General features: G+C 42.3%; 1 protein-coding gene across 1 annotated transcript; it reads right to left on the reverse strand.

The window, feature by feature from the left end:
* Positions 1-352: 352 nt before the first annotated feature.
* LOC140716226 (olfactomedin-4-like) lies at positions 353-19878 on the reverse strand. The gene is made up of 6 exons (XM_073028847.1): positions 19825-19878; positions 19233-19309; positions 17395-17547; positions 9629-9838; positions 3404-3554; positions 353-1549 (listed from the first exon to the last, which is right to left on the reverse strand). The coding sequence occupies exons 2-6, from the start codon at positions 19290-19292 to the stop codon at positions 738-740; spliced, it is 1386 nt and encodes a 461-aa protein (XP_072884948.1). The 5' UTR covers positions 19293-19309; positions 19825-19878; the 3' UTR covers positions 353-737.
* Positions 19879-22383: the final 2505 nt, after the last annotated feature.

Genomic DNA, 22383 nt, shown 5'->3' on the forward strand with positions numbered 1-22383 from the left:
CAGCAAAGCTGGGACTGACATGATCATTAGTATTAAGACATCCATCTTCATGTTGACTTTACCACTTGCCCAGTAAACCTTATGGGATATAAAAGGAGTGGAATTGTATCACTAGATGCAGTGTAACATTGATTGTACAGTCATCTAAACCCATAGGCTGCAACCTAAGATCAGTAACCTTCTTCCTCTTGCAAATAGTCCCAGCACTAATTTGGATGAATTGGATAAATTGGCACACGGCCTAGTGGGCAAGGCATCAGACTAGTAACCTGAAGGTCACTGGTTCGAGCCTCAGCTGAGGCAGCGTGTTTGTGTCCTTGAGCAAGGCACTTAACAACACATTGCTCTGCATGGGTCCTAGTGCCCTTCCCTTGGACAACATTGGTCGCGTGGAGAGGGGAAGGCCTGCAGCTTGGGCAACTGCCGGTCTCCCATACAACCCTGCCCAGGCCTGCGCCCTGGAAACTCCAGGCGCAGATCCATGGTCTCTCGAGACCGATGGATGCCAACCCCACCACCAATTTGGATGAACAGAACATCATCACATTTAGAATACAGGTTGTTTATAAATAGAATTGGTCCAAACTTGTAAGGCATTGAGTGATTTGTTTTCAGCAGCATGGCTTTGCTGTTTTAACTTTAACATTAACTTGGAGGTGAAATATAAATTGATATTCAGCTACAGAAATTCAAATTCAGACCCTGATTTCCCAATGATTTTCAGCTTCAACTGATAATTATTGATCAGGTTTGAATATCACATCATAAGTCACCTGGTAGCCATCATTGAAGACATACAGCTTGTGATCAGAGGGGTTGTAGCTGACACTCTGTAATGTCTCCATCACTTTATCCATCTTTATAGCAAGTGTACCTTCCTCACCAGTTCTGGTATCAAATGTATAGAAAATCTCCTCCACCCGTGTGCTCACTGGTCTAATCGCATACAACACCCCACAGACCATAAAGGCATTGGTCACACCAGGTTTGAATTGTCTAGTGACCCACGTCCTCTCCACAGTGAAAGATGTAGTGTTAATTTTACTGATAACAATATTCCCAGCATTTTGTTCAGTGGAGTAAATGACCCACAGTCCAGTTTCATCCACAGAAAAGTCCATGTCCTGGTAATTAACACCCTGATAAGAGAATCGGTTGGTGTAGACTGCATTTGCCAATGTTGATTTCTCCAGCACCTCTGTGTCTACATTAAACCTGCACATTTGCCTACTGTTGTAACAGTTATAATACAAGGAGTTGTTGTATAAAACCATCCCACCTCCCTGCGCATTGTTGTAATTGCTATAATACCCAAGTCTTTTGTTAATTCCATTTTTGTAGATCAGTAAATCATCGTATGAAGTATGTAGTCGGAAGGTATCAAATCGGTATTCATAGTTGTCTGCAAACACAAAGTACAGTTCATTTTTAGTGGGTAAAGGAGCAGGATCTTTGCCCCATGCTCCATATTTGTAACCTGATCCCAACCAGTTCAGCTGTGTCACAAAAGGCTTGGTTATATTGAGGAGTCCACCATGCTTGCAGCTCCCTGTCAATACAAAAAATATATAATTATGAAGTAATCACTTCTATTTTATACACATTCCTGGATATATTCACGGAATGTATTTTTCCTCATTTGGTTTTCTGGAGTGAATTGAATTGAACCAAATTTGTTTGTTATTAACTTAATATACTTGCAGAGTCATTGAGTCACAGAGCATGAAAATAGGCCCATTGATCCAAATGAATAAGATGTCTGTCCAATCTGATCCCAATCTGGCCAATAATTCTTCTCTATCCACGTACCTGTCCAATTATATTTTGAAAGTCGTCACTGAACCTACTTCAAGTATTTCCTCTGGCAGCTCATTCCGAATGCTTATCTAAGTAGATACACTGTCTCGCAAGTCCCCATTACATCCCTCCCTTCTCACCATAAATCTATGCCACCTTAAATCAAAATGATCTCTTTGTTGTGCATTGTTCCCATTCTGGAAACCAGGTCATGTTTTTTCAGATACTTTTCTGAAAATCTCCCTCGTGACGTGGAAAAGATGGTTGAAGCGTGGCAGGAGAAACTAAGGGGTTAATGAGGAGGGAGAGAGACGGAAAGAAAGGGAAGGTGTAGCAACAGAAAAAGGGAGGATGAGAGAGATATAGAGAAAGTGAGATGGGAAAACAGACTAGATGGAGAGAGAGAAAAACAAAGAAAGATATTGAATAGAGAGAGTGGGAGAAAGAAAAATAGAGAGAGAAGACTGTGGGGGAGAAAAAAAGAGGGGCAAAGATGGAGAAAAAGTGAAGGGGAGGAGAAACAAAGAGAAAGAGGGAGAGAGGCAGAAAGAGAAAAGAGAAGAACAGAAAGAGAAAGAAGAATGGAAAGAGATGGGCAGAAGGAGTGAGAGAGAAATGGAGAAAATACAGTACAGAGAAACTGATCTTGGTGTGGAGCATGAAAGCAAGAGGTAAAGAGACACACAGAGGGAGGATTAGAAAGAGAAAGAGAGATGGTAGAGACACCACCTCTGGATGGTAGAGATGTAAGAGAGAAGGCGATGGAGAAAACAGAGTGGACAGAGTGAAAACCAAATAAGAGAACTTGGTGTGACAGAGATAGAAAGATCAAAAGAGAAAGAAAAAAGTTAAAATGAGAATTGGCAAAAGAGAAGACTCATGAGGAATAGAATGAGAGAGAGTGTGAGAAACAGAAAGACCTTGGAGTGGATAGCATGAGGAGAATGAGCAGAAATATGTACCCTGAGAGGAACAGAAAGAGAAAGGAGTCAACAGACATGAATAAAACAACACACAGAATGAGAGATTGATGTAAAGGAATGACAGATTCCCTGAAAAGAACTCAGAAGTTAATTAATGAGGACATTGGCACCAAATTCCAAGCCAGCTCCTTCAAGATCCTGGTGTAACAGAGAGAATGAAAGAGGATGATTTGTTTTCTTTTTTGTCCATTGTTTTTACCATCACCTTCTCCTTCTCTCCCTCTTCTCTCTTTATCCCTGTCCCTCTCTCTCTGCCCCCTTTCCTTCTTCTCTCCACAGCAAGATCTATTTCTTTGTTTCTCATTATACTGTTTTCTCCATTTCTTTTCCTTACTTTCTCTCGCTCTCTCCTATTTCTTTTTCCCCATTCTCCTTCTCATTCCCTTTATCTCTCCTCCCTCCCCTTCATTCTTTCTCTCTCCTCCTTCATCTTTGTTCCCCCTCTCCCTCTTTCTATTTCCCTTCCCACTCCCCCTCTTGTTCCAGGGGATAACAAATATTTTCAGTCCACATTGCAAATGACTCTTAAAACTTGCAATAACAAATATGGCTTAATGATTCAGTTAAGTACTCCTTTCATGCCTTCCTGTCTGATCATCGGTTAGGGTTGATCAGTAACTGACCGTAATCAATTGATGGAGGGGTTGTTGGAACCTGATTCTTCTCACACTCTGCCAGTCGCTCCTTCAGTGCTGTAATCTCCTTGCGGATCTGCAGGACGTTGTTCTTGTCATATGATTCCAGTCGGTGCACGATGATTGATATGTTCTGAATCTGAAGCAAAGGAAACATTAAAGGGAGGACCAGTTAGGAGCCAAGTAAAAATTATCTCATTCATAACAACTGGTACAGGTTAACTTGTGTCTTGTACCAAACTGGAACTGAATCTTGATGCCAAGGGTAGTCCATCTACAGGGAAAAGCAGAGAGGAAAACTACTGTTGGGGCAGTTGTCATCACCCTGCCCAGAGCTGTTGACCATTCTGTAGAGCTGATACCTCAGGCTGGAGTTCTCCATTCTACACCTGGGACCAGAGGGGGGCAAACTGCGTCCATGAAAAATCATTTCTTCTCCCTGAAGGAGAAAGTGGTTGCTTTTCAATATTTTAAGGAAGCAAACTATTTTTTAAAGTGTTTATTTTCCAATATCTGTGCTTCGCAGGTGGAGCCAGTACTAAAAGCCCCTCACTAAATTTCTCTTAAGAAGATGGTGGTGAATCTTGTTCTTTAACCACTCTGATCCTTCTGGTGAAGATAGTTCTGCTGTTCTGTTGGGGTGGTGTACCAGGATATAGACACAGCAATGACAGAAGATCAGAGTTGTATGAGGGGATGGGAAATCCACCAGGTTGTGTCCCTTGCTGCATCTGCTGCCTGCATCCTTCATGGAATGTGGAGAAGATGCTGTGAAGATGGCCTAGGCAGTGACTGAGTGCATTTTGTAGATGGTACACACTGCAGCTACTCTGGGCAGAGGTAGATAGGGAGTTAACCAAGCTCTGTTTGATCCAGGATGATGTTGAGAGTTGTTGAAGCTTCACTCATTCAGCAAGTGAAAAGTGTTCCATTGCACTCCTGATTTATACCTTGTACTATAGATGATGGAAAGACTTGCTGTGTCAGCAAGTGAGTCACACACTGTTGGCTACCCAGACCCTGACCTGTTCTTGTAGCCACAATGAGCTGGTTGTGGATTACAGAAGGAATGGAGACTGGCTAACCCCTAATTACATCAATGGATCTGGGGTTGAGAGGGTAAACGGCTTTAAGTTCCTCAGCATTCACATCACCAAGGATCTCACATGGTCTGTACACACCAGCTTTGTTGTTAAAAAGGCACGACAACGCCTCTTTCACCTCAGACAGTTGAGGAAGTTTGGTGTGGACCCCCAAATCCTAAGAACTTTCTACAGGGGCACAATTGAGATCATCCTGATTGGCTGCATCACTGCCTGGTATGGGAACTATCCCTCCCTTAATCGCAGGATTCCGCAGAGAGTGGTGCAGACAGCCCAGCACGTCTGTAATTGTGAACTTCCCTTGATTCAGGACATTTACAAAGACAGGTGTGAAAAAAAGTTTCTTTAGATAGCTCCAATTCTTTCATGTTTTTAAGTATTCCATTTTGGAAAAAGACGTTTAGGCATTAATTTGTTAAATTAAGTTTATGTTAATTTATCTTTGTTTTGTTAATGATGTGGAACATCCAGTCAAGAGGGAGAAAGAAGTTTACTTAAGGTTTAGGAAGCAATGCTCAGACAGGGGTCTAGAGAGTTACAAGAAATTTTTGAGGATGTAACTAGTAGAGTGTATAGGGGAGAACCAGTGGATGTGGTATATTTGGATTTTCAAAAGGCTTTTGACAAGGTCCCACACAGGAGATTAGTGTGCAAACTTAAAGCACACAGTATTGGGGGTATGGTATTGATGTGGATAGAGAATTGGTTGGCAGACAGGAAGCACAGAGTGGGAATAAACAGGACCTTTTCAGAATGGCAGGCAGTGACTAGTGGGGTACCGCAAGGCTCAGTGCTGGGACCCCAGTTGTTTACAATATATATTAATGATTTAGACGAGGGAATTAAATGCAGCATCTCCAAGTTTGCGGATGACACGAAGCTGGGCGGTGGTGTTAGCTGTGAGGAGGATGCTAAGAGGATGCAGGGTGACTTGGATAGGATAGGTGAGTGGGCAAATTCATGGCAGATGCAATTTAATGTGGATAAATGTGAGGTTATCCACTTTGGTGGCAAGAACAGGAAAACAGATTATTATCTGAATCGTGGCCGATTAGGAAAAGGGGAGGTGCAACGAGACTTGGGTATCATTGTACACCAGTAATTGAAAGTGGGCATAGCAGGTAGTGAAAAAGGCGTATGGTATGTTGGCATTCATAGCAAGAGGATTCGAGTACGGGAGCAGGGAGGTTCTACTGCAGTTGTACAAGGCCTTGGTGAGACCACACCTGGAGTATTGTGTGCAGTTTTGGTCCCCTAACCTGAGGAAAGACATTCTTGCCATAGAGGGAGTACAAAGAAGGTTCACCAGATTGATTCCTGGGATGGCAAGACTTTCATATGAAGAAAGACTGGCTCGACTAGGCTTATACTTGCTGGAAATTAGAAGATTGAGGGGGGATCTTATTGAAACTGTTATGAGTGATGAACAGACCTGATGGACAATGGGGTACAGAGTTAACCATCCCCCCCTGAGAACCACGAACTATTACTGTTGCTACGCTGACCATGAGAAAGAGAGACGAAAAACAGGCAAGAACATTTGCAACAGATAAGAGAGAGAGGGAGATTGCTGATTAACTGTATTGTGATTCCTTTTGAATTATTTACTGTTTTGCTGCAAGGACAATAGTTTGCTCGTTAACATTCCTCAGTGGACTGTAGGAGTGGCATGATTTAATGGACACGGTCATTCAGGATTGATGGATAACTGAGTCCCCGTTGGTAGGGATAAAAGACAGGTCTAGAGAGACACCCTTCAGACACACCAGTGGACCCTGACTGAGGGATGTGAACCCACAAGGAAAGGTGGGGGATTCGAAGACCAAACCAGGAGGTCGGTCAGTAAGGCTATCAGTGTAAAAGCAGGGCCGGTGGGGACTTGTGTGTGTGTCCACTCATGCCAGAGTGACGAGTCCACCACAGAAGAACGGTCTAGCAGAAGGACGGAGAGGTCATAGCTGGATGACCACGGCGGTACAACGGAATAAGAAAAAATAATTCAAGGTTTTCCTGACTGCAGCTGTTACATCTCACTCTCTGTCTCTCTCTCTCTCTCTCCAACGATTACAACTCAGCAAGCATAACTACCTCAGCACTCATGAACTGAACTGAACTTTATATTCTATGACAATTCATTTATCCCTAGACATCGATAGAGCTTGTTTATTATTGCTTATTATTATTATTCCTACACTTTTAGGTTTATTACTGCTAACTTGTGTTATATGTATATTTGCATTATTGGTATTGTTTTGCTTATTTTACTAATAAACAATTTTGATATTTAGTACCACCAGACTCCAACGGATTCTTCTTTCTCTGCTGGTCAGACACCCAGTTACGGGGTACGTAACAAAACTTATAAAATTCTAAAGGGATTGGACAGGCTAGATGCAGGAAGATTGTTTCCGATGTTGGGGAAGTCCAGAACGAGGGGTCACAGTTTAAGGATAAAGGGGAAGCCTTTTAGGACCGAGATGAGGAAAAACTTCTTAACACAGAGAGTGGTGAATCTGTGGAATTCTCTGCCACAGGAAACAGTTGAGGCTAGTTCATTGGCTATATTTAAGAGGAAGTTAGATATGGCTCTTGTGGCTAAAGGGATCAGGGGGTATGGAGAGAAAGCAGGTACAGGTTCTAAGTTGGATGATCAGCCATGATCATACTGAATGGCAGTGCAGGCTCGAAGGGCCGAATGGCCTACTCCTGCACCTATTTTCTATGTTTCTATGTAAGGTAGCCATGGAGCAGGTGAAGAATAGACAGGAGATCTTGAGAAATAATTTACGAGTAGGTTTAAGAAAACCCCCTGCCCCAAGGCATTTAACTCTTTTTAAATATCAGAAAATAGAGAATTATTTTAAAAAGACATTGATTGTTTTCCTTTCAGAATCAACAGAACTTAGAGAAACATAGAAACATAGAAAATAGGTGCAGGAGTAGGCCATTCGCCCTTCGAGCCTGCACCGCCATTCAGTATGGTCATGGCTGATCATCCAACTCAGAACCCTGTACCTGCTTTCTCTCCATACCCCCTGATCCCTTTAGCCACAAGGGCCATATCTAACTTCCTCTTAAATATGGCCTCAACTGTTTCCTGTGGCAGAGAATTCCACAGATTCACCACCCTCTGTGTGAAGAAGTTTTTCCTCATCTCGGTCCTAAAAGGCTTCCCCTTTATCCTTAAACTGTGACCGCTTGTTCTGGACTTCCCCAACATCGGAAGCAATCTTCCTGCATCTAGACTGTCCAATCCCTTTAGAATTTTATACGTTTCAATAAGATCCCCCCTCAATCTTCTAAATTCCAGTGAGTATAAGCCTAGTCGATCTAGTCATTCTTCATATGAAAGTCCTGCCATCCCAGGAATCAATCTGGTGAACCTTCTCTGTACTCTCTCTATGGCAAGAATGTCCTTCCTCAGATTAGGGGACCAAAACTGCTCACAATATTCTAGGTGCGGTCTCACCAAGGCCTTGTACAACTGCAGTAGAACCTCCCTGCTCCTGTACTCAAATCCTTTTGCTATGAATGCCAACATACCATTTGCCTTTTTCACCGTCTGCTGTACCTGCATGCCCACCTTCAATGACTGGTGTACAATGACACCCAGGTCTCGTTGCACCTCCCCTTTTCCTAATTGGCCACCGTTCAGATAATAATCTGTTTTCCTGTTCTTGCAACCAAAGTGGATAACCTCACATTTATCCACATTAAATTGCATCTGCCATGAATTTGCCCACTCACCTAACCTATCCAAGGCACCCTGCATCCTCTTAGCATCCTCCTCACAGCTAACACCGCCGCCCAGCTTCGTGTCATCCGCAAACTTGGAGATGCTGCATTTAATTCCCTCGTCTAAATCATTAATATATATTGTGAACAACTGGGGTCCCAGCACTGAGCCTTGCGGTACCCCACTAGTCACTGCCTGCCATTCTGAAAAGGTCCCATTTACTCCCTCTCTTTGTTTCCTGTCTGCCAACCAATTCTCTATCCACATCAATACCATACCCCCAATACTGTGTGCTTTAAGTTTGCACATTAATCTCCTGTGTGGGACCTTGTCAAAACGCTTTTGAAAATCTAAATATACCACATCCACTGGCTCTCCCCTATCCACTCTACTAGTTACATCTTCAAAAAATTCTATAAGATTCGTCAGACATGATTTTCCTTTCACAAATCCATACTGACTTTGTCCGATGATTTCACCTCTTTCCAAATGTGCTGTTATCACATCTTTGATAACCGACTCTAGCATTTTCCCCACCACCGATGTCAGACTAACCACTCTATAATTCCCCGGTTTCTCGCTCCCTCCTTTTTTAAAAAGTGGGGTTACATTAGCCACCCTCCAATCCTCAGGAACTAATCCAGAATCTAAGGAGTTTTGAAAAATTATCACTAATGCATCCACTATTTCTTGGGCTACTTCCTTAAGCACTCTGGGATGCAGACCATCTGGCCCTGGGGATATATCTGCCTTTAATCCCTTCAATTTACCTAACAGCACTTCCCTACTAACATGTAGTTCCCTCAGTTCCTCCATCTCACTAGACCCTTGGTCCCTTACTATTTCCAGAAGATTATTTATGTGCTCCTTCGTGAAGACAGAACCAAAGTAGTTATTCAATTGATCAGTCATGTCTTTGTTCCCTATCATCAATTCACCTGATTCTGACTGTAAAGGACCTACATTTGTCTTGACCAATCTTTTTCTTTTCACGTATCTATAAAAGCTTTTACAGTCAGTTTTTATGTTCCCTGCCAGCTTTCTCTCATAATCTTTTTTCCCTTTCCTAATTAAGCCCTTTGTCCTCCTCTGCTGGTCTCTGAATTTCTCCCAGTCCTCAGGAGTGCCGCCTTTTTTTGCTAATTTATATGTTTCTTCTTTGGACTTGATACAGACTTGAACTTGATATAGAGGATGAAGATTAGGCAAGTATTTAAACACATTCGCATTTCTGATGTTATTACATGTAGTCTTATCCTCATGAAGCCATTCATTTACTGTCATTGTATCAGTACTGACCGGGTCATTTCATCGATAATTAAACATTCACTATAGACACAGGGAGAATCGAGTGTGTAATGTTTACATTCTGACCTCTATGTAAAGCTGGTCGATGATGGTGTTGCTTCCGTTGATTGTGACCTTCAGCTGATTGGTGAGCGTCACTAGCTCTTGGATCTCCAGCTTAAGCAGCTCAAAGTCGAGTTGAGTGTAGGAGCCTCCTGCCTCAATGCTCTCTACTCGCTGGGTCAGATTTCGCAGCTTCACCATGTGGACTGAGATAATCTGTGCGTAATGTTGTACCTGGACAGAGGGACACAGCAAAGGCATCTGGTTTAACGTCCCCTCTGGACAAAAAGGAACCATTCATATCTCAGAAAAAGTCTGCATTTTGAGACACAAGAACAACTGCAGACGCTATTAATCTAGATAATTACAAAATGGACAAGGAGTTCAATTGGCCACACAGTACTGTTAGTACTGTCAGTACTCAGACTGAAACATTAACTATCCACTTCCCACAACTGATGCTACCAGGCCTTTTCAGTTCCTCCAGTATTTTCCATATCGGCTTGCATTATGAGTTTTACTTTCCCTTTAATTTTGATAATGTGCAAGTATTGTTGGAACAAGCAACCACTGTTATATTGGCTTGAGAAGATGTTGCACATAAGGCTGCCAAACATGATAAGACCAGATGATATTAAAGATATTGGCATGGAGAGAAGATTAATTGACTAGCAGAAGGCCAACAGTAGGGATAAGGGTGGCCCTTTCTGGTTCGCTATTGGTGACTAGAGGTATTCTGCAGGTGCTGGTGTTAGGCCCATTACTTTTCGCGTTGTATGTTAATGATCTGTATGATGGAACTGATGCCTTTGTAGCCAAGTCTGCAGTATTGATGAAACAGGGAGTCAGCAGAAGGACTTGGATAGATTAGGAAAATGGGCAATGAAGTTGCAGATGGAATACAGTGTAGGGAAATGGTCATGCACCTTGGTAGAAGGAATGAAGGCTTGGATTATTTTCTAAATAAGGAGAAAATTCATAAATTAGAGGAGCAAAGGGACTTGGGAGTCCTAGTGCAGAATTCCCTGAAGGTTAACTTGTAGGTTGAGGTGGTGATAAGGAAGGCAAATGCAATGTTAACATTCATTTTGAGAGGTCTAGAATATAATGCAATATAAAGGAACGATGTAATGCTTTGAACCTATAAGGCATCGGCCAGATCACAGTTTTGAGCCCCAAATCCAGGAAAGAATGGGTTGCTATTGAGAGGGTCCAGAGGACGTTTATAAGAAAGGATTAATGTACAAGGAATATTGGCTGGCTCTGGACCTGTACTTGCTGAAGTTTAGAAGAATAAAGGGGGATCTTGTGAAATGTACTGAATATTGAAAGCGTTAGATGGAGTTGACATGGAGAGGATGCTTCCATTAACAGGAGAGTCTAGGACCAGAGGGCACAGCCTCAGAATACTAGGACGTCCCTACAGAATGGAAAGAAGGAGGAACTTCTTTAGCCAAAATGGTGGTAATTCTGTAGACTTAGAAACATAGAAAACCTATAGCACAATACAGGCCCTTCAGCCCACAATCCTGTGCCGAACATGTACTTACTTTAGAAATTACCTAGGGTTACCATAGTCCTCTATTTTACTAAACTGCATGCACCTATCCAGGAGTCTCTTAGAAGACCCTATCGTATCCACCTCTACCACCGTTGCCGGCAGCCCATTCTATGCACTCACCACTCTGCGTAAAAAACTTACCTCGACATCTCCACTGTACCTACGTCCAAGCACTTTAAAACTGTACCCTCTCTTGTTAGCCATTTCAGCCCTGGGAAAAAGCCTCTGACTATCCACATGATCAAAGCCTCTCATCATCTTATACACCTCTATCAGATCACCTCCCATCCTCTGCCACTCCAAGGAAAAAAGGCCGAGTTCACTCAATCTGTTCTCATAAGGCATGCTCTTCAATCCAGACAACATCCTTGTAAATCTCCTCTGCAACCTTTCTATAGTTTCCACCTCCTTCCTGTAGTGAGGTGCACAGAACTGAGCACAGTACTCCAAGTGGGGTCTGACCAGGGTCCTATATAGCTGCAACATTACTTCTCAGCTCTTAAGCTCAATCCCATGGTTGATGAAGGCCAATGCACCATATACCTTCTTAACCACAGAGTCAACCTGCACAGCAGCTTTGAGTGTCCTATGGACTCGGACCCCAAGATCCCTCTGATCCTTCACACTGCCAAGAGTCTTACAATTAATACTACACTCTGCCATAATATTTGACCTACCAAAATGAACCACCTCACACTTATCTGGGTTGAATTCCATCTACCACTTTTCAGCCCTGTTTTGCATTCTATCGATGTCCCACTGTAACCTCTGATAGCCCTCCACACTATCCACAACACTCCCAAACCTCTGTATCATCAGCAAATTTACTAACTCATCCCTCCACTTCCTCATCCACATCATTTACAAAAATAATGAAGAGAACGAGTTCCAGAACAGATCCTTGACGCACGCCACTGGTCACCGACCTCCATGAAGAACATGACTCGTCTACAACCACTCTTTGCCTTCTGTGGGCAAGCCAATTCTGGATCCACATAGCAAGGTCCCCTTGGGTCCCATGCCTCCTTACTTTCTCAATAAGCCTTGCATGGGGTACCTTGTCAAATGTCTTGCTGAAATCCATATACACTACATCTACTGCTCTACCTTCATCAATGTGTTTAGTCACATCCTCAAAAAATTCAATTAGGCTCAGAAGGCACGACCTACCTTTAACAAAGCCATGTTGACTATTCCTAATCATATTATGCTTCTCCAAATGTTCATAATTCCAGCCTCTCAGGGTCTTTTCCATTAACTTACCAACCACTGAAGTAAGACTCACTGGTCTATAATTTCCTGGGCTATTTCTACTCCTTTTCTTTAATAACAGAACAACATCTACAACCCTCCAATCCACCGGAACCTCTCCTATCCCCATTGATGATGTAAAGATCATCGCCAGAGGCTCAGCAATCTCCTCTCTCACCTCCCACAGTAACCTGTGTATGTCTCATCTGGTCCTGGAAACATCCAACTTGATGCTTTCCAAAAGCTCCAGCACATCCTCTTTCATAATGTCTATATGCTCAAGATTTTCAATCCACTGTAAATCATCCCTACAATCTCCAAGATCCTTCTCCTTAGTGAATACTGAAGCAAAGTATTTATTAAGTACCTCTGCTATCTCCTCTGGTTCCATACTCACTTTTCCACTGTCACACTTGATTGGTTATATTCTCTCATGTCCTATCCTTTTGTTCTTCACATACTTGTAGAATGCCTTGAGGTTTTCCTTAATCCTGCTCGCCAAAGCCTTCTCATGGTCCCTTCTGGCTCTCATTCTTAAGTTCCTTCCCACTAGCCTTATAATCTTCTAGATCTCTATCATTACCTAGTTTTTTGAACCTTTCGTAAGTTCTTCTTTTCTTCTTGACTAGATTTACAACAGCCTTTGTACACCACAGTTTCTGTACCCTACCATCCTTTCCGTCTCATTGAATTGTACCTATGTAGAACTCCACGCAAGTATTCCCTGACCATTTGCCACATGTCTGCCATTCATTTCCCTGAGAACACCTGTTCCTAATTTATGCTTCCAAGTTCCTTAGCCTCATATTTCCCCTTACTCCAATTAAACGCTTTCCTAACTTGTTTGTTCCTATCCCTCTCTAATGCTATGGTAAAGGAGATAGGATTGTGATCACTATCTCCAAAATGCTCTCCCACTGAGAGATCTGATACCTGACCAGGTTCATTTCCCAATACCAGATCAAGTACAGCCTCTCCTCTTGTAGGCTTATCTACATACTGTGTCAGGTAACCTTCCTGAACACACCTATCAAATCAATCCCATCTAAACCCTTGCTCTAGGGACATGCCAATTGATATTTGGGAAATTAAAATCTCCTACAACAACCCTGTTATTATTACACCTTCCCAGAATCTGTCTCCCTATCTGCTCCTTGATGTCCCTGTTACTATTGGGGTGGCCTCTACAAAACACTCAGTAGAGTTATTGACCCCCTCCTGTCTCTAACTTCCACCCACAGAGACTCAGTAGACAATCCCTCCATGACTTCCTCCTTTTCTGCAGCCGTGACACTATCTCTGATCAGCAGTGCCACACCCCCACCTCTTTTGCCTCCCTCCCTGTCCTTTCTGAAACATATAAAGCCTGGCACTCTAAGTAACCATTCCTACCCCTGAACCAGCCAAGTCTCTGTAATGGCCACAACATCATACTGTAGCTCCAAGTACTGATCCACACTCTAAGTTCATCCACTTTGTTCATGATGCTTCTTGCGTTAAAATAGACACACCTCAAACCATCAGTCTGAGCGTATCCCTTCTCTATCACCTGCCTATCTTTCCTCTTGCACTGTCTCCAAGCTTTCTCTATTTGTGAGCCAATCACCCTTCTTCCGTCTCTTCAGTTCAGTTCCCATCCCCTCCCCCCAGCGATTCTAGTTTAAACGCTCCCCAATAGCCTTAGCAGACCTCCCTGCCAGGATATTGGTCCCCCTGTGATTCAAGTGCAACCAGTCCTTTTGGTACAGGTCACACCTGCCCCAAAAGAGGTCCCAATGATCCAGAAATCTGAATCCTTGCCCCCAGCTCCAATCCCTCAGCCATGCATTTATCCTCCACCTCACTCTTTTCCTATACTCTCTGTCACATGGCACAGGCAGTAATCCCGAGATTACTACCTTTGAGGTCCTGCTTCTCAACTTCCTTACTAACTCCCTGTAGTCTGTTTTCAGGACCTCTTCCCTTTTCCTACCTATGTTGTTGGTACCAATATGTACCACAACCTCTGGCTATTCACCTTCCCACTTCAGGATATCGTGGACATAGAACATAGAATAATACAGCACAGTACAGGCCCTTTGGCCCACAATGTTGTGCCGACCCTTTTTCCTTCACCCTACTTGACAAGGCCTTCTCATGCCCCCTTCTTGCTCTCCTCAGCCACTTCTTAAGCTCCTTTCTTGCTACCCTGTATTCTTCAATAGACTCATCTGATCCTTGCTCCCTAAACCTCACGTTTGCTGCCTTCTTCCATCTGACTAGATTCTCCACCTCACTTGTCACCCATGGTTCCTTCACCCTACCATTCTTTATCTTCCTCATTGGGACAAATTTATCCCTAACATCCTGCAAGAGATCCCTAAACATCAACCACATGTCCATAGTACATTTCTCTGCAAAAACATCATCCCAATTCACACCTGCAAGTTCTAGCCTTATAGCCTCATAATTTGCCCTTACCCAATTAAAAGTTTTTCTGTCCTTCCTGATTCTATCCTTTTCCATGATAATGTTAAAGGCCAGGGAGCGGTGGTCACTGTCCCCCAGATGCTCACCCACTGACAGATCTGTGACCTGACCCGGTTCGTTACCTAATACTAGATCTAGTATGGCATTCCCCCTAGTCGGCCTGTCAACATACTGTGACAGGAACCCATCCTGGACACAATTAACAAACTCTGCCCCGTCTAAACCTCTGGAACTAATCAGGTGCCAATCAATATTAGCATGATCAGAAACATCACAGACCCTGGTACCTGGGAGGCAAACTACCATCCGTGTTTCTTTCCTGCAGCCACAGAATTGCCTGTCTGACCCTCTAACTGTAGAGTTCCCTATCACTGCTGCCTTCTTCCTTTCCCACAGGGCCAGACTCTGTGCCAGAGGCAAAGATTGGCAAACATTGCTGTGGAGGTCAAGTCACTGGATAAACTTAAAATAGAGGTTGATAGTTTTTTTATTTGAAAGTTTATGGGGTGAAGGTAGGAGAATGGGATTGAGAGGATAATAAATCAGCCATGATGGAATGGCAGAGCAGATTCAATGGGCTGATTAGCCTAATATACTGCTTCAATGTCTTCTGGTCTACAATGTGTAGCTGTTGTGTGTATACATACAGCATTGTTTAAGTGGCAGATGGAATACAAGGTAGGGAAGTGTATGGTCATGTACCTTGGTAGAAGAAATAAAATGGTAGACTATTTTCTAAATGAAGAGACTATACTAAAAGAACACTGAGACACAATGGGACTTGGGAGTTCTTGTGCAGTATTCCCTAAAGGTAAATTTGCAAGTTGAGTCACTGGTGAGAAAGGTAAAAGCGATGTTAGCATTCATTTTGAGCAGACTAGATTATAAAAGCAACAATGTAATGTTCAGAGCAAACATGAGGAAATCTGCAGATGCTGGAAATTCAAACAACACACACAAAATGCTGGTGGAACACAGCAGGCCAGGCAGCATCTATAAGGAGAAGCACTGTCGACGTTTCGGGCCGAGACCCTTCATCAGGACTAACTGAAAGGAAAGATAGTAAGAGATTTGAAAGTAGTGGGGGGAGGGAGAAATGCGAAATGACAGGAGAAGACCGGAGGGGGTGGGATGAAGCTAAGAGCTGGAAAGGTGATTGGCGAAAGTGATACCGAGCTGGAGAAGGGAAAGGATCATGGGACGGGAGGCCTCGGGAGAAAGAAAGGGGGGGGAAGCACCAGAGGGAGTTGGAGAACAGGCAAACAACTAAATATGTCAGGGATGGGGTAAGAAGGGGAGGAGGGGCATTAATGGAAGTTAGAGAAGTCAATGTTCATGCCATCAGGTTGGAGGCTACCCAGCCGGAATATAAGGTGTTGTTCCTCCAACCTGAGTTTGGATTCATTTTGACAGTAGACTGTCCAAACTCAGGTTGGAGGAACAACACCTGCCTGGCCTGCTGTATTCCACCAGCATTTTGTGTGTAATGTAATGTTCAGACTTTATAAAGCACTGGTGAAGTCTCACTTGGAGAATTGTGAGTGGTTTTGAGCCCCTTATCTTAGAAATGATGTGCTGAAACTGGAGACACTTCAAAGGAGGTTCACAAAAATGATTCCAAGATTGAACATCTTGTCATAAAAAGAGCATTTGATGGCTCTGGGCCCATAGTCACTGGAATTCAGAAGAATGGGGGGTAACCTAATTGAAACCTATCAAATGTTGAAAGGCCTTGATAGAGTGGAAGTGGAGAGGATTTTTCCTGTGGTGGGAGAGTCTAGGATCAGAGGACACAGCCTCAGAACAGAGGGGTGTCCTTTTAGAATGGAGATGAAGAATTTCTTTAACCAGAGAGTGGTGAATCTGTAGAATTAATTGAAACAGGTGGCTGTGGAGACCAAGTCGTTATGTATATTTACAGCCCAAATTGATAGATTCATGATTGATCGGGGTACGAAGATATAAGGGGAGAAGGCAGAGATTGGGGTTGAGAAGAAAATTAGATCAGCCTTCATGAAATGGTCGAGCAGACCTAATTCTACTCCTATATTGTATGGTCTTATGGTTTAACGTGTAGCCATTAAAATGTGCAGCCATTGCTGTAATGTGTAGGAACAGAAATAACAAGCAGCCATTGTTGCAATGTGTAGCTAATCTTGTAACGTGGATACTGTTTTTAATGTATTGCTGTTGTATAGATAGTGATGTTATGTGCAGGGCTTGTAATATGAACCCATTCTTTTACTGCACAACTATTGTAGTAATATGCAGAAGCTCTTTTAATGTCTAGCTGTTACGATGTGTACCATTGTAATTCTGGCAATTTTGCAATGTGTAGCTTTTGTAATGTTGGAAGTTTGAATTCTGTTGTCAGATCCCTAGGGTGGGAATAACCTTAAGGGAATTTGTCTACTGAAGTCACCAGCAGTCTGTAGTCAACCTTCATTGGTGTTATAGTTTGCATTGTCCGTAAGTCCAATGGGATTGTACTGTAAATCAATTTTCATACCTTGCTGATTTCACTTTGGACAGTGATACTCAGCTCTGTTGTTGTTGCTTCCAAATATTCCATTTTTTCCACTGGGAATGTGTTATCAGGCAATATCACTGTGCAGACACATAGTCCTTCACTGTTCACTGTTCCATTGACAGCTGTGGAAACCTGTAACCACATCAACATATGGTTATTAACAGCGCAAATATCCAGCTGGTGCTCAGTTCATAAGTAATTCTTATCGAGTTACATTAACAATTCATCAGTGAGTAAAGTGTGAACAAAAGCCTCAGTAACAACATAAAGGGTATATAGAGTAGTGACAGGTAGAAGCAAAGTTGGAGAGACATTGATAAACAATAATACTCCAGATGGGGCTTTTGGATTTGCCCCTGACAGGTGGTACATTAGCTTTTAGTGTAGCTCTATATAAAAACATTTTAATCCATTACTACTTAGGACAAAATTGTAAAATAAATATTAGATTTATTCTATCCTACCTACAGGAAAGATATCAATAAGATTGAAAGAGTCCAGAAGATATTTTACAAGAATGTTGATAGGACTTGTGGACCTGAGTTATACAGAACTTTGGAATAGGATAAGATTTTATTCCATAGACCATAGGAGAATGAGGGGAGATGAGATAAATGTGTACAAAATTTTGCGGGATATAAATAGAGTAAATGCAAGCAAGCTTTTTCCACTGAGGATGAGTAATAGGTGAAACCCTATGGGGAATATGTAGAGGATTCTTCACTCAAGGGGCGGCAATAGTGTGGAACAAGCTGTCAGTGGCAGTGGTGAATGTGGTTCAATTTCAACATTTTAGAGAAATTTGGATTGGTTCAGGGATGGGAGGGATATGGAGGGGTATGGTCCAGGTGCAGGTCAATGAGACTAGGCACAATAATAGTTCAACACAGACTAGAGGGACCAAAGTGTTTGTTTCTGTGCTGTAATGTTCTATGACTATTGTAACCAGAACAAAGCTTATCATCTCGACCAGACAGTGTTACTGATAGTCAGGTAGAAAACCAGATAATAATCAGTCCTTTTGAAAGTATCCTGACTGATCGCATCATGGCCTTCTATATAAGAAACATAAGTAATTACAGGGCATGGTGAACCCTACCCAATAAATGATGACGATCCTTCTGTACTGTTGGCAATCCCTCCCCAACTCAACACACAATAGGAAACCCTCCCAACCAAATTCATGAGGCATTGCCTCAAGAAGGCAACATGTGTCATCAAAGATCCCTATCAGCCAAAACATACCATCTTCTTGCAGTACCATCAGGCAGGAAGTACAGAAGCCTGAAATCCCACACCACAGGTTCAAGGACAGCTACTTCTCTGTTGCTTTCCCTCAGTCATTTGTTTCTGAACCCAACCAGCATAACCCTACTCCTACACTGTGACTAGCTTCTCCAGTTAACACCACAACAAACTTTGGGATTTTTTTTGTTAGAATTGTGTATAAATTTACGGTTACGTAATGGTTTTTTCTTTTGAAGGCAGTCAATTTGATGCTATGATGCTGTTGTAAGTTTTTCATTGCAACTCTACGTACTTGTGCATATGACAATAAACTCAACTTTGATTTTACAATAAGATGAATATTTGTATAGAAATTTACGGGAAACAGTGTTCAATCATTTCCCATTGACGGTAGTGAGAACTCTGCTTCCTGACATTCTGCACATGGTTAGAGCACAAATGGAGATACACTCTGGAAGGAGTTGACTGCTCTGTTCACTGTTCAGTCACACTGATCTACTCAATTACAGTAAAAACTGAGAGGAGGAACAACGTTAGTTCAAGTAAATGAAAATTAGAAATAAACTCACAGACATCTGTGCAGAGGGCTCCAGAAGAGCTATAATCATCAGCAGGAACAATGTTGCCATTATTCATTCAACCACACCTAAAAAAAAGGATGAATTTAGGAATGTTAGATATCAGTCACATAGAAAACCATAAAAATGAGACCACATAGCCAATTTTGGCTCCTCCAATGCCATACTTACCAACAATCAAAGCATTCTTTTGACATGCAATCATTTTTAAATATTCCAAGAATAGATCAGAGAATCAGTGAGAGATTGAATAGCTCCTTACATTACCCATCTCAGCCTAGAGGCTGAGGTGTAAGGTGAGAGAAGAAAGATTTCTTTCTTTTTACAATATTTTTATTCAGAAGAGAAAAAAAACAAGATTTACAGAGTGCAACACATAGATACATCTCAACATAACTTGTATACATACAATATTTCAATGCCATTTCAGAAGGTACATATACAGATAGGAACATTTTGAGGTATATGGGGCAAAAGCAGGCAAATGGGATTAGGTCAGGTAGATTCCTTGGTCAGATAGACCATTTGAGGCAAGCAATCCATTTCCATGCTCTATAACTCAATGACTCTGAGATTTACCAACCTGTCAGCAGGTAAAGAGCAAATGCCAAGTCTCTTAGATCGTTGACACTCAGTGCAGTGAATGGCTCATCAGAGGTCTTCCTGGGTTATATAGGCATGAGACTATGTGTATATCAGCATCATTACCTCCCTTTGTTGATACCGGTGCCATTTGTTATCTGGACAGATAAGCACAAATGGTGAGATCAAACACCAAGCTAACTGATAAAACATCAGTGAGTCACAGCTGCTCTCTCTGAACCTCGATAAAAATTAGCATTTAAAAAATGTAATTAATTAACTTCTAATCCTCACCATGAATTAGAGTTAGGGAGGTTCTGGAATTTCAGAAGAAAACTACCAAGCTTTGAACTTAATCACTACAGGCATGGCTACCCCTGGCCTCCCATTATTTGTGCTTCCTGTACAACCTTAGATTCAGTGGAAGCTAATGTTCCGATTAGTCCAGGATCTTACAGTTGCCCAATCTTTGCCTTACTACTGCAAACTTGGGTGCACACCCTCTCTAGCACAAACACTCAACTATCTACTACTCTTTGAACAAAAAAATCATGAAGAAAGTAAAGACGGAATACGAAAGTAAGCTAGCCAAAAGTTTACCAACAGGATGCTAAAAGATGCTTATGAAACATAAAGTGTGAAAGAGAGATCAATCATCGGAAACAATCTTCCTGCATCTAGTCTGTCCAATCCCTTTAGAATTTTATACATTTCAATAAGATCCCCCCTCAATCTTCTAAATTCCAGTGAGTATAAGCCTAGTCGATCTAGTCTTTCTTCATATGAAAGTCCTGCCATCTCAGGAATCAATCTGGTGAACCTTCTTTGTACTCCCTCTATGGCAAGAATGTCTTTCCTCAGACTAGGGGACCAAAACTGCACACAATACTCTAGGTGCGGTCTCACCAGGGCCTTGTACAACTGCAGTAGAACCTCCCTGCTCCTGTAATCAAATCCTTTTGCTATGAATGCCAACATACCATTTGCCTTTTTCACCACCTGCTGCACCTGCATGCCCACCTTCAATGACTGGTGTACAATGACACCCAGGTTTCATTGCATTTCCCCTTTTCCTAATTGGCCACCATTCAGATAATAATCTGTTTTCCTGTTCTTGCAACCAAAGTGGATAACCTCACATTTATCCACATTAAATTGCATCTGCCATGAATTTGCCCACTCACCTAACCTATCCAAGTCACCCTGCATCCTCTTAGCATCCTCCTCACAGCTAACACCGCTGCCCAGCTTCGTGTCATCTGCAAACTTGGAGATGCTGCATTTAATTCCCTCGTCTAAATCATTAATATATATTGTAAACAACTGAGGTGCCAGCATTGAGCCTTGCGGTACCCCACTAGTCACTGCCTGCCATTCTGAAAAGGTCCCATTTACTCCCACTCTTTGTTTCCTGTCAGCCAACCAATTCTCTATCCACATCAATACCATACCCCCAGTACTGTGTGCTTTAAGTTTGCACACTAATCTCCTGTGTGGGAGCTTGTCAAAAGCCTTATGAAAATCTAAATATACCACATCCACTGGCTCTCCCCTATCCACTCTACTAGTTACATCTTCAAAAAATTCTATAAGATTCGTCAGACATGATTTTCCTTTCACAAATCCATGCTGACTTTGTCCGATGATTTCACCTCTTTCCAAATGTGCTGTTATCACATCTTTGATAACCGACTCTAGTATTTTCCCCACCACCGATGTCAGACTAACCGCTCTATAATTCCCCGGTTTCTCTCTCCCTCCTTTTTTAAAAAGTGGGGTTACATTAGCCACCCTCCAATCCTCAGGAACTAATCCAGAATCTAAGGAGTTTTGAAAAATTATCACTAATGCATTCACTATTTCTTGGGCTACTTACTTAAGCACTCTGGGATGCAGACCATCTGGCCCTAGGGATTTATCTGCCTTTAATCCCTTCAATTTACCTAACACCACTTCCCTACTAACATGTATTTCCCTCAGTTCCTCATTTCACTAGACCCTCGGTCCCCTACTATTTCCGGAAGATTATTTATGTGCTCCTTCGTGAAGACAGAACCAAAGTAGTTATTCAATTGTCTGCCATGTCCTTGTTCCCTATGATCAATTCACCTGTTTCTGACTGTAAGGGACCTACATTTGTCTTGACCAATCTTTTTCTTTTCACATATCTATAAAAGCTTTTACAGTCAGTTTTTATGTTCCTTGTCAGCTTTCTCTCATAATCATTTTTCCCTTTCCTAATTAAGCCGCCTGTCATCCTCTGCTGGACTCTGAATTTCTCCCAGTCCTCAGGTGTGCTGCTTTTTCTGGCTAATTTACATGTTTCTTCTTTGGACTTGATACTATCCCTAATTTCCCTTGTCAGCCATGGGTGCACTACCTTCCCTGGTTTATTATTTTGCCAAACTGGGATGAACAATTGTTGTAGTTCATCCATGCGATCTTTAAATGCTTGCCATTGCATATCCACCGTCAACCCCTTAAGTATCATTTGCCAGTCTATCTTAGCTACCGTAATTCACGTCTCATACCTTCAAAGTTACCCTTCTTTAAGTTCAGA

This window comes from Hemitrygon akajei, chromosome 25, assembly GCF_048418815.1.
Source record: "Hemitrygon akajei chromosome 25, sHemAka1.3, whole genome shotgun sequence".
Classification (NCBI taxonomy): domain Eukaryota; kingdom Metazoa; phylum Chordata; class Chondrichthyes; order Myliobatiformes; family Dasyatidae; genus Hemitrygon; species Hemitrygon akajei.